Source organism: Lipotes vexillifer, unplaced genomic scaffold (genome assembly GCF_000442215.2).
Source record: "Lipotes vexillifer unplaced genomic scaffold, Lipotes_vexillifer_v1.1 scaffold1477, whole genome shotgun sequence".
Lineage (NCBI taxonomy): Eukaryota > Metazoa > Chordata > Mammalia > Artiodactyla > Lipotidae > Lipotes > Lipotes vexillifer.
The window spans coordinates 786,536-798,923 of NW_006776536.1; the positions used below are offsets into that span (position 1 = coordinate 786,536).

The 12,388-nt window shown below is 58.0% G+C and overlaps 2 protein-coding genes across 2 annotated transcripts in view; both read left to right on the forward strand.

Moving 5' to 3' along the window:
* The window catches only part of CLCF1 (cardiotrophin like cytokine factor 1), a 3,727-nt gene extending 2,407 nt beyond the window's left edge, over positions 1–1,320 (forward strand). Inside the window, exon 2 of the mRNA XM_007450438.1 lies at positions 710–1,320. Coding sequence (XP_007450500.1) covers positions 710–1,204 — 495 coding nt within the window. The 3' untranslated portion in view covers positions 1,205–1,320. The remainder of the gene's footprint in view (positions 1–709) is intronic.
* Positions 1,321–10,366: 9,046 nt separating this feature from the next.
* POLD4 (DNA polymerase delta 4, accessory subunit) lies at positions 10,367–12,185 on the forward strand. The gene is made up of 4 exons (XM_007450439.1): positions 10,367–10,668; positions 10,906–10,995; positions 11,208–11,319; positions 11,687–12,185. Exons 1-4 carry the CDS (start codon positions 10,572–10,574, stop codon positions 11,709–11,711), a joined length of 324 nt encoding a protein of 107 aa, XP_007450501.1. The 5' UTR covers positions 10,367–10,571; the 3' UTR covers positions 11,712–12,185.
* The last annotated feature ends 203 nt before the right edge of the window (positions 12,186–12,388 follow it).

The following is a 12,388-nucleotide window of genomic DNA, read 5'->3' on the forward strand; positions in this document are numbered from 1 at the left end:
TTCCCTCTCTGGTTTCCCGTCCAGAAAACCTTTGCTTGACTGCTACCCCCCTAGCTCCCGACCCTTTTTCTCCCCGGGCTGCCAAATCTCTCGAAGGAGTGGTCTGCAGCCTCTGCCTCCACTTCCTCTCCACCCACTCACTCCTTAACCCCCTGCAATCTGGCTTCCAGGCCACTGGAACTGTTCTCTCCAAGGTCGTCAGGCACCTCCTTCTTGCCAAACCCAATGGCATTTCTAAGGTTCATTCTCGTCGCTCTCTGTTTTGCAGCCCCACTGCTGAGCGTTGCTGCCTTCTTGAACTCCTCTCCTTGGCTCTGACTCTCCTGGTCCACCTTCACCTCTGCAGCCTGGCCTCCTGGGTCCTCGTGGCTCCTCTTCCTCTCTGTCCCAACCCCCACGGTGGGCGCTCTCCCAAGGCTGGTACTCTCAGCCAATCAGCACGTCCTTCCTGAGTTTCTCCTGCGCGTTATTCTGTCTGCACTTCTCCATAGGAGAGTTCATCACCCCCATTGCTTCAACTGTCACCTCCATGCAAATGACATCCCCGGAGAAACTTAGGGGAGGCCCGAGAACAGAGAGGCCTAGCGTGGAGGTGGGGCCGTGTCAGGGGACACAGGAAATAGCAGCTTTGGGGGCAGGTATCTCCCGGCAGGCAGGCGAGCTGGCTTCTCCGCCCCCCTCCCTCCCCATCGCCCTCTCCTTTTCACAGCTGAACTACCTGGGCCCCCCTTTCAACGAGCCTGACTTCAACCCACCTCGGCTCGGGGCGGAGTCTCTGCCCAGGGCCACTGTCAACCTGGAGGTGTGGCGAAGCCTCAACGACAGACTGCGGCTGACCCAGAACTACGAGGCCTACAGCCACCTCCTGTGCTACTTGCGTGGCCTCAACCGCCAGGCCGCCACGGCCGAGCTGCGCCGCAGCCTGGCCCACTTCTGCACCAGCCTCCAGGGCCTGCTGGGCAGCATCGCGGGCGTCATGGCAGCTCTGGGTTACCCGCTGCCCCAGCCTCTGCCCGGGACTGAGCCCACCTGGACGCCTGGCCCTGCCCACAGTGACTTCCTCCAGAAGATGGATGACTTCTGGCTGCTGAAGGAACTGCAGACCTGGCTGTGGCGCTCGGCCAAGGACTTCAACCGGCTCAAGAAGAAGATGCAGCCTCCGGCAGCCGCGGTCACCCTGCACCTGGAGGCCCATGGCTTCTGATCCCTGACCTTTACCACCGTCTCTTTCCCCTCCCCCTTCAAGCCCTGCTCCCACTCTGGGAGGGAGAAAGGCGTACACCAACACTTGTTGAGCCAGGAGACAGAAGCCATGGGCCTCTAGCCCTCCCTGGACTGGGAGGAGGGTGTGATGCAATAAGGCCCATCCCCTCCCCGCTTCCCTAAGTCCTACGGGTCTGGGGAAGAGGTGCAATAGGCCCCATCCCATTTCCACAGGACGTGATGCTCAAGGGAGCCCACAATGGTTCAAGTTGGTGCAAGGCTCTCACAGCTTCCTGCTCCCTACCTACCACTTGCCAGTGCCCACCCTGGCACTGCCAGGAAGCATGCCTGTAGGGCAGGGAGGGGGCCACCATCGCATGTGCCTTTCTGGGGTGAAGCCCTTTGGCTGCCCTGCTCTCCTTAGATGGGTGTTGCTCCCCTACCCCCAAATAACTCAATACATCCGATTCAGGAAACAAACACAGTGGCAAGTCCAAACAGGAAGAGATGGGATCAAAAATGGAAGAGGTGGGATCTGCATTGGAGGTAATACTGAAAGCAGAGGGGCAGGGACAGACTGGACCCAGGGGTCCCCAAGGCAGTCCGTGGCACGGGGTGGCAACCAAAAGGACATTGCCTTGAATTTTCTTGCCAGCCCCAGGGTGCCTCCTCTCCGCCCCCTTTCCCAGGGTATCTGTGGGTTGCCCAGGCTGGGGAGGGCAGCCATAGCCACAGCCACAGAACTCCCTGAAAGTTTACATTGCAGTAGCATTTCGGGGTGCGGGGGGCAGCTCCCCCAGGCCCTGCACCCCAGCCCCACCCACTCATGACTCTAAGTTTGTTGTATTAATATTTATTTATTTGGAGATGTTATTTATTAGATGATATTTATTGCAGAATTTCTATTCTTGTATTAACAAATAAAATGCTTGCCCCAGAGCTTCATCTCTTTGCTTGGCCTTGCCCCGCCCCCTGGCTCTCCTCCTTGTTCTCCGGGCCTTCCCGCCTCCGCCCACCCCCCACACCTGCTGGTGGAGGGCCGGAAGCCCAAGGGTTAGCTCAGGAGATGCCAAGAGCTGGGGAAGAGGCTCTCTCCCCTGTGTCCACCGGGAAGACATGAACACAGCAGACTCCGCTGCTGCCCCTCCACCTACCCCCTCCTCTAGTCCTCCCAAATATCTGTCTGTCGCTTACCTTCCTTCTCCCAGCCTTTGCTCATCCGTCTACCTCACTCCTCCGGCTTACTTTAGTGGTCTTATGGGTCTGCCCTCGGGTGCTCTCTCCGAGCCCCGCGCATTTAGCCCTTAGCTTCCCCAGGACACCCACCTGTGGCCGGCTGCCAGAGTCCCTCAGCAGTGACCCTCACCTTCTCAATACCCTTCATCTCCCAGGGAGGGTGACAGACTGAGGCCAAGTATCAAATCTCAGCTGTGACTCTACACTTTTCTCTCCAACATAAAACAGCCGATTAGGGGGAGAGAGAGAAACTCATATTGGACTGCAAGCAAACAGGACAGATGCTGTTGGAGGGATGACCTAAGATCAAATCCCAGGTCCATAACCTACCAGTTGAGTGACCTTGAACAAGTGATTTAAAGTTCTCTATTCTCCAGTTTCCCCATCTGTAAAATGGGAACAATCAGTACCTTTATAAGAACGTTGGAAAGAATAAGAGAAACAATGAAGGTAAGATGCTTGGCTGAGGCAGCGGCGATCAGTAATCACAGTAATCACAGGACGCTCTAGTGAAGAGCCACTGGGTAGATCAATGGGCTAATTGCTCCCAGGTAATACGGGGATATTTTACCAGGGCCTCCTGGAGACAGTGTCCTAAGCGAAGGAAGTAACAAACGACGGTGATGTCAATCAGTTGACAAATTTTTTGTTTTGTTTTGTTTTTGCGGTACGCGGGCCTCTCACTGTTGTGGCCTCTCCCGTTGCAGAGCACAGGCTCCGGCCGGACGTGCAGGCTCAGTGGCCATGGCTCATGGGCCCAGCCACTCCATGGCACGTGGGATCTTCCCGGACCGGGGCACGAACCCGTGTCCCCTGCATCGGCAGGCGGACTCTCAACCACTGCGCCACCAGGGAAGCCCCAGTTGACAAATATTTTAAAGACCTAATTACCTGCCCATCACCGTGCTAACTGGTGTTGGAGAACCTAAAGAAGTCCAAGGCCTGACTTGGCTCCTGCCCTTACAGAGCCTGCAATCTCTCTGGGAAGAGAGCGAGCTTACCTGAGCCGATAAGAAACAAAAGCACGCTCACGTGATGTGCACTGGGAGATAGTGACAAGTGCAGAGCCACCAGAAGAGGGGGAGCTGGGAGTGTAGGTGCAGGAGGGACAGGACCTGATTGTGGGCGGGGCGAGCCAGGCTCTGCCAAAAGTCCCTGAGTCACCTGACCCAAGTTGGGGGGAACACATCCACCCAGAGGAGTACAGGCTCTTCTGGCAGACATGGCTGCCCAGGTGTTGCCAGGGGCAGCTGCAGGCCCCACCACCAGCCTAACTGGATAGAAAGGAGAGGGCCTCTGGGCTGTCTCCATCCAGAGGCTGTACTGTGAGGCACCTAGCAAGGGGCTAAACGGGATACAGGGAGAAGGAAGGTACGTCCCACGTTACGTACTGTGAGCTTCCTGGGGGCAGATTCTAAGTCTTCCCCTTCTCTCTGTCCAGCACCCAGCTCAGGCTCAAGCTCAAGTCCAAAGAAGGCGTTCAATGAGTGTGTTGAACGAAATCTGGGAAGAGGGACCAGCCCCCCATCCCCCCATCTTCACCCCCTGCCAAGTGCTAGAATCCAAAGCAGAATTTGATTAAGTGCAGAAAGACGCAGGCAAAATACTATTTAAGTCAAGAAGGAGGGAGTGATCGCATCCAGTTGGGCGAGGGCCCTGCTGGTCTGCTGGGCCGTGGGCCCCACAGGGCAGGAAGTGGCGTCTGAAGTCCACGCTGTACTCCCAGCGCCTAGGACACTGTAAGTGCTTCCGCGTGGGACCTGACGCCGTTCTTGGAGGATGGGCAGGACAAGGGCTGTTGTGTCTGCCTCTCTTTTAAGCAGGTAGCATCGTGAGGGCAGCCTCCACCATGTATTCATCTTTGCATCCCTGCAGCATTTTAGCACAATGCTGGGCACAGGATAATGTACTCGATAATTTGATTTAAACAGATTTAAAGAGTGTCAAGACAATAGTGTGTGAAAAGCCAAGAGAAGAGAGTCTCAAGGAGGCAGCTGATCCGCAGTGTCAGAAGTCCCGGGAGAGCGGAGGGGAGACGGCGGGGGGGGGGGGTCCCTGATGACCACCTCTCTGGTAATCAGGGAGTCACAGGCCACTTTGGCAAGAGCAGTTGAGAGACACCGAATTGTGAGATTAAAGATGGAGATGGTGAGAAGAAAGTCAGAAGGGTAAATCTATTCCCTCCGGAGTTTGGTGGCAGAGTCAACATCTAGAGGGAGCAGCAGGATCACGGAAGGTTGTTTGTTTGGTTTTTGCTGTTGCTGTTTTTATAAATTTATATTTATTCATTTATTTATGGCTGCGTTGGGTCTTTGTTGCTATGTGCGGGCTTCCTCTAGTTGTAGCGAGTGGGGGCTACTCTTCATTGCGGTGCACCGGCTTCTCATTGCAGTGGCTTCTCTTGTTGCGGAGTATGGGCACTAGGCATGCGGGCTTCAGCAGTTGTGGCACGTGGGCTCAGTAGTTGTGGCGCATGGGCTTAGTTGCTCCGTGGCATGTGGGATCTTCCCAGACCAGGGCTCGAACCCGTGTCCCCCGTGTTGGCAGGCAGACTCTTAACCACTGCACCACCAGGGAAGTCCCCTGTTGTTGTTTTTATTTTTTATTTTTTATTTTTGTTTGTTTATTTGTTTGCTGCGGTACGTGGGCCTCTCACTGTTGTGGCCTCCCCCGTTGCGGAGCACAGGCTCCGGATGCACAGGCTCTGTGGCCACGGCTCACGGGCCCAGCCGCTCCACAGCATGTGGGATCTTCCCGGGCCGGGGCACAAACCCGTGTCCCCTGCATCGGCAGACGGACTCTCAACCACTGTGCCACCAGGGAAGCCCCCTGTTGTTGTTTTTAAATGGAAGAGATCAGAACATGGTGCTGCTGTGTGAGGGGTGGTGGCTGGAGAAGGACTGGGGAGGTTTGGGGAATGGAATCAGGGACAAACAGAAGAGAATCAAAAGGGTTGCTGGGTAGCCATGTGGCACCAGTGATAGCAGCAAACACATCTCTGTCATGGACTCATCGGCATGACTGTGACATTCCCTGACATTTCCTAGCAAGCCAGAGGTGGGGACAGAGTGAAGAGGGGCTATTGCCCAAGGCTGAGGACAGGCAAGCAGGGGTGGCAGTGAATCAAAGGGCTAGAGATTGCACTCTGAGTGGCTGCCAGCCGAGCGCTGCATATGCCTACAGGGCAGAGAGTAGAGGGAACCGGTGGCAGGGGTGGGGGGCAGGGGGTGGACGCAGAGGGGAGCCCGGCCAGAAAGGGCATTTCAGAGTTTGAGTTCTTGAACTCTCCCCCAACAGTTCCCTACTGATGAGGTCAGGGGTGTGAGTCCTTCGTTTGGGTTTGGGTGCTGTGGACCACGAGGCGGCGGGTAGCTCCGCCATCAGTTTTTCTGTGAATGGGTTTGTCATTTGTTCTCCATCCACAGCTGCTTCAGGAGAGGTAATGAGTTTTCATTGGTTATCTTAGGTTCCACCTCTTAAGTACGGTCTTATAGTCAGGCGACCACGTACACAGAGGTCAATTTAAGAACCTGGGACACCTAGGGCCCTGCAGAGTCACCCGGGGGGAAGGGCATTATCTCTAGAACCAACGCCTTCTGCTCCCAGGAAGGTTAGGGAGAGTGGGAGAGAAGGAGAGAAGGCCCTCCTCCCTGTCACCTCCAGATAGCATGCTGTGGAGGAGAAATCTCATCCTCATCTTGGGTGCCTGAAAACACACCTGTGTTTGAGAGGATGCATACAAGATGCAGAACTGTCACTTGGGCGAGGCAACTTTTGGGGTGGGGGAGTGGATAGAGTAGAGGCTCTGCTGGGGGGTGGCAAGAGGGTAGTCATGCCTTGCCAGCTTCCTGCTTTTGCAAAGACTGACCCATATCCAGGACTTAGGTCCCCCTTGGTATGTGGGGAGACTCATTGAAGCATGCACCACACACACACACACACACACACACACACACACACACACGCACACGCACACATTCCCCACTTGCCATAGCCATCCCAAGTGTGGAAGGGCCAAGGGAGGCCCTTGTTCCCCTTAACCTACAGGGCAAGGGCTAGTGATCCAGGCCTGGCTGAGCGCTCTCATGGGTGGCTCCCCCTTAGCTCCCCCTTATTCTCTGGAGCCACAACTGTCCCTGCCTTTGTTCCTTCAATTCTTGAGCTCCCTGACTCAGCCTCGTTCCCCAATTTCCCAGCAGTGGACAAAGCCGTTGTCAGTAGGCTGGGGGTAGGGGCATTGAGAGAGTAACTGTGAGCTTTAGAACCAGAGCTCTGGCCCTTTCCCCAACCTTCAGCATCCCTCAGCCTTCCTAGTTCAGAGGTCACCTCTAGGCCCCTCTCCAGTTTGTCCAGATCGCCAAGGCTAGGCTGATGGGGTGGAAACTAAGTAGGACCTTCCTCCCAGCTGGACAAAGTCTGACACCTGGTGGCCAAGGTGAGGAATGGCCAGAAGGGCCCCTTTTCAAATCTCCCTAGGATTGCCCTAGAGCCAGGAAGGCCAAGGTGAAAGGGGAGGTGATGGGAGGAGGTTTGGGTGGGGTGTTTGGGACAGAGCAGAAGAGACGTCCAGCGCCAAAACACCCAGACCTAGGGGAACTTTTGCCTTCCGCCCCTTAAGCCCACGGGGCCAGAGAACCTGGAGCAGGAGGAAGGAGGGTGTCTGGGAGGGTCAGGAGGGACCAGGAGGAGCTGCCTGAAAGAATTTGCCCCACAGGGTGGAGAACGGGGCCAAGGGTGGGAGTCTGGTGCCCAGAATCTCCAGCTCAGGGTGGGTGGCAGAGCCTGAGGGCCTGAGGGAGAGGGATGCAGGGAGAGGGAAGGAGAGCGGCCTTTGCCCCGCAGCCCGCTGGGCCCCAGGCAGCTGCTTCCCTCCCTCCACCTGCCCCCATCTTCCTAGCTCTAGCTGGCTCTCCCCGCAGGCCCCACTGTGACTGGGGGAGGGGAAGGGCCTCTTAGGGCACATGCGCAGTGCTGAGGTCCCCCCATCCTGCCACATTGTCTGAGCTAAGCCAGGTCTAATCCCCCTTCCCCTTGGCGCAGTCAGTGGTGGGCCTCAGCCCTAAAGAAGGTGCTGGGATCCTGTTCCAGTTCTTTTCTCTCCTTTTCTCTTGCGTTCCCCCAAGACTCTGGCCTTGGCCATGAGGCAAGGGCCTTGAGTGTTCCCAGGCCAAGGTACAAAGGTCACTCCTGCCAGTCTCATCACCAGCCTCTGGGGATCGGGGCTGACAAGGAACCTACGCCTGGGTCTCAGGAAATTTCCTGAAAGAGAGAGAACTTAACCCCCAGGTCAGACCTCTGGCCTGGGCTTCCAGCCTGAAGCCTGAACTGTGTGTGACAGGACCCAGGACAGCAGTTTTGGGGATAGGCCAGGAGATTGCCTGAATAGGGATAGGGGTTCCAGGAAGGAAGGTTAAAAGCGGCAGACAGGGTTGGGGGAGTAAAGAGGGAAAAGCCCTGAGGGTGGGCAGGCCAAGGTCCGGCCTAGCTGTGCCAGCACAACTTAGGACTCCAGAATGCCATGTCAGGGAAGGGTACCAACTGGACAGAGATGGCTCCCAAACCCCTGGGTGCCTACTCCTTCGGGCCTTGGGGCTTGATCCCACTGCTGCCCGACTAGGTGAGGGGGGCAACGCTGCCTGTGGGGAGTTCCCTCAACTCCAGGCCGGAAAGCCAGTCCTAGGGTGCCTGCACTTGAGCGGATGACCTGGACTGGGACAAGCTGAAGGCCAAGGGACACATCTTCCAGGCTGGGTGGGGGAGGCTAGCGGGGCCTGGGCCAGGCAGGGCTGTGGGCAGCTGGCCGGGATGGCCCAGACAGTGCCCAGAGAGCAAGCCAGGGTGCCAGAGAGGAGAGGGACTAGCTCAGGCGGCAGTAGGAGCCGCTGTGGCCGCCCAGCAGCATACCCCATTTCACGCTCCCTGGGCGGTGGCAGGGCCCCACGGCTATCAGCTTTCAGGGGTAGGAGGGATCAGGAATGAGGAGGGGTCTGCCCCACCCATGGTTCCGTACTCCCTCAGGGCTTTGTGGGCCCAGGAGCTGGGTGCCATACACCTCCAGACACGCCCTCTGAGGAGGGGTGGTCAGTCCCACAGAGCCTGGGCACCATCCCTCCCTGGAGCGCTCTGTGCCTGACTGGACCCCACACGGAAGCCCTTCCCAGGCCCGGTGGAGCGGGCCTCCCTGCTTCCCTCCCCAAGGCAGCAGGGCCCCTGTCTGCTTCAGCGTGGGCCCCACTTAGTCCAGGAGGCAGAAGGGGGATTAGACCAGGCCCAGCCCAAACAGCAAAGCAGGGAAGGGCCCTCCAGCCCCGTGCAGTGCACCCATGAGCTCTGCCTCCTCCACTCCGCCCTCCTTCAGGAAGGGATAGGGAGGGCCAGGCGGGCGGAGGCCCCTGAAGACAGGGCCGGCTCTTGCAGCTCCTCCTCTTTGGTGGTCTACTCTCCAGAGCCTTCTCCTCCCACGTGCCCACAATCCTCCTAAGGCAGAGCACCCAGACCCCAGAGCAGTGCGACAGCGGGAAGGCAGAAGCCTCTGAGCAGGCCCTTGCACCCCGGGAAGGAAGAACTGGATGGGATCTCTGGAGGGCGATCGGAGCTGGGCTGGGCCTCACCCTGATTCCCAGACTCCCGATGGCCGGCACTTTCGCCTGCCGCCCGGAAGCTGGTGAAGAGGAGGCGGGTATAGGGGTGAGTCAGCGATGACAGGAGCCCAAGGGACAAAGGTCATGGGTGGAGAATTGAGAGACGCTGTTTACAGCAGCCCACCTCTTCCAGGAGGTCTTCCAGTGCTAAGCCAGCCTCAAGGTCCAACCCACTCTGACCCTCTCTTCCCCCTTTTCCTGTTTGTTAGGAATTTTATCCTTGCACTGACAATGTGTGTGTCCATCTGCTTGCCCTTTAGCCTGTGAGCTCCTGGGGAGCACGAAGGCGCAATGGTTTTCTGGGGCCCCACCATTGCCTGTGACTATCAGTACTTCCTACTTCCTCATTTTATCTTGTACCGCATGGCTTGCGGGATCTTAATTTCCGGAACCAGGGATCAAACCCCCGCCCCTGCAGTGGAAGCTCCGAGTCCTAACCACTGGGCCGCCAGGGAAGTCCCCAGTACTTCCTACTTTCAAGAACCATTTCTGTCTATTTCAGTAGAGTGAAAACGTGGGAAAGTGCTTAGAACAGTACTCGGCTGTAAGTGCCATATATGTGTTAGGTTTATTATTGGTATTTTTTGCTCATACTCTCACATTGGGGTGGATTTTACTGACGAAGGACTGGGGATCCAAAGGCACTCTGGCCTCCTGCGCGGTGTGGAATCTTCCTGACTAGAGGACGGGCAGGGGCAGGCTGTAGGACCCCAGGAGAGCCGAGGAGGCGAGCACTCGTCTGGACTCCGAGTGGGCAGTGTCTCTGGGCGCAGCTTTCAGAACCCATGGGCTTCTCCGGGCAGGTCTCCTGGGGCCGGTGGGGGTGGCGTGGGAGCCGGGAAGGGGTCGGGAGGAGCCCAAACTCTCTCCGGACCTCCAGACCTGCCCACACAACACTCGGCGGGCCAAGGGGCGGGACTGGAAGTCTCCGGCTGGGCTCTGGGGAGTTACACACCGGCCACGGGGATTAGTGAGGCTGAAAAGAACATTTGCCTAGGAAGGGAAAACGGGAAGTGAGAGGCTGAGGATAACACTCTGCAAGTCCCCAGAGACCCGCTGCAGACCAGTGGTGGGGGGCAGGAGGAGGTGGTGCAGTCTGGCGATATCATGACAGGTCCCCCACCCCAGCCTCACCCCTTCTCCCCCAGAACGCAGCTGCATCAGATGCCCCACCCCCTCTGCATCACCTGTCATTGGCTGGGGCTAAGCCCCGCCCCACAGAGGCGGCCTCCCATTGGCTTAGGTCTTTGCTGTTTGCATGCTTGTGGGGGTGGGGGAGAGGCGTCATTCCCTGGAACCCTCAGACTTCCTTTCTGTTTGTCTGGGTCATCCGTCTGCCCATCGCTGGCCCCAGGCTCTCTGGCCCCAGCTCTCTCTCTCTCTCTCTCTCTCTCTCTCTCTCTCTCTCTCTCCAGCTGTCTCTCTCGTGCCCGCTGGCCTGTCTCTCCTTCCCGGCAGTCGCCTCCTTCTCCGCCTGCCTGGGTGGCCGCCATGGGCCGGAAACGGCTCATCACTGACTCCTACCCTGTAGTGAAGAGGAGGGAGGGCTCCGCTGGGCACAGCAAGGGGGAGCTGGCACCAGAGCTAGGTCTCTGAGGTGTGGGAGGGCGGGAGGAGTGGATGTGAGGGACACGAGAGGACGTGGGCAATGGAAGGGGAAGTGAAGTATGTCCTCTGCTTCCTACACCAGACCTGGCAGTGGACAGCAGAGGCAAAGGGGCGGTGAGGGCTGGGGAACAGTGGGTCAGCTGTGAGGCGAGGGGCAGGGGACCAGCCCGGCAGGGCACAGGCTTGGGCAGGCCTGAGAAGCAGCATGTCATTGCAGGGGAAGAGCCCCAGCCCCTGAGCGTGGATGAAGCGGAGATGGAGCTGCTGAGGCAGTTTGACCTGGCCTGGCAGTATGGGCCCTGCACAGGTGAGAGCCCCCTCAGGCCCCGAGAGCACATCCCGGAGCCGGTCCTGCCACCCACTCGGTGCCCAAGCAGCCCCAGCCCCTGCCTGACCCTCTCAGCACTGTCTCTGGAGACCAGGGGTGTGAAGGTCCTGACACACCCCTCCACCCATACTCTAGCCTGGATGCTTCCCTGCCCCCCATGAGGCCCCACTGTCTTCTTTCCACCCCCGCAGGGATCACACGGCTGCAACGCTGGCATCGGGCAGAGCAGATGGGCTTGGAGCCTCCCCAAGAAGTGCGGCAGGTGCTGCAGACCCACCCCGGTGATCCACGCTTCCAGTACAGGTCAGAGGCCGGTGGGGGGCTCTCAGGGGAGCCAGGGACTTCTCCAGGCACCTGGAGAAGGGGGCCTCCAGGCCCTGGATGGGGGCCGTCCTGACCTGAGGAAGAAATAGGTACAGCCTTGGGGGGGTCCTCGCTGAGCAGGCAAGAAGGTTCTACAAGGTGCTGGGCTCAGGAGGCAGAAGCTTGCCTTAATACTTATCTCTGAGCCAATGGTGGAGGAAGGGTACACTAGGGCCCAAGGGACTATTTAATACTGAGAGGTTGGCCAGGGACCAGAGGCCGTGGCCAAGAGCTGGGGCTGGTGAGAGCTGATCAAGAGACTTAACTGACGCGGGTTTTCCCCTCCATCCCACACCCCCTCGCACAGCCTCTGGCATCTCTATCCCCTCTGAAGCACCACCTTAGACCTCCCGCCTGCTACCTGAGAACCTCCAGACACAAGCTAGAACCAGTTGCTGCCCCTCGGCTCAGCTCTGCTGTGGAGAACATTTGGCAGGAAAGAGGTTCACAGTGAAGGGAAGAGGCTGAATGTGAAGGTCCGACCAGCAGGCTCCCAGTGCCCCCTCTGAGATCCGACACAGCCGAAGCCAAGCACCTCCTACGTGGAGAGTGGTTTCTGAGGACGAGGACCTGGCCATGACCCTTCTGAAGCCTGCCACATGCCTGACCTGAACACTGTGGTCCTTGGGATGACGTGGCAAATTAGGCACAGCTTTGGGAAGAACCAGACTCGGGCAGAAGGCAGGAGACCGAAGAGGCAAAGATGCACTCCGCACCTCAGGCTGGGAATCTGAGGGCAGAACTGGCTGAGCTTACGGGGCAAGGGGTTCACTAGTGCTTATCAATAAAGAACTCTGAGCCTGGAAGCCTGACCTCCATCCAGTCTCTTAATGTGGCCCTGCTTGGACGGGCAGCAGCCAGCAGGTTGACAGGTGGGAGAGAACTAGCACCATGCTTTCCTGCAAGGTGCGTGTGCCTCTTCCACTGCCTAACCCTAGACCTGAGAGGAAGGAAAGAGAGACACCTTAAAAAAAAAAAAAAAAAGTCAGTCCTCACAAGCGCTGAGCAA

Excerpts from the sequence above, each read along its gene's own strand:
- POLD4 (XM_007450439.1), top strand. The coding sequence starts at position 10,572 with ATGGGCCGGAAACGGCTCATCACTGACTCCTACCCTGTAGTGAAGAGG. Across the intron at positions 10,669-10,905 it reads GGAGCTGGCACCAGAGCTAG|GGGAAGAGCCCCAGCCCCTG; the intron begins GTCTCTGAGGTG and ends ATGTCATTGCAG. Across the intron at positions 11,320-11,686 it reads GATCCACGCTTCCAGTACAG|CCTCTGGCATCTCTATCCCC; the intron begins GTCAGAGGCCGG and ends CCCCTCGCACAG.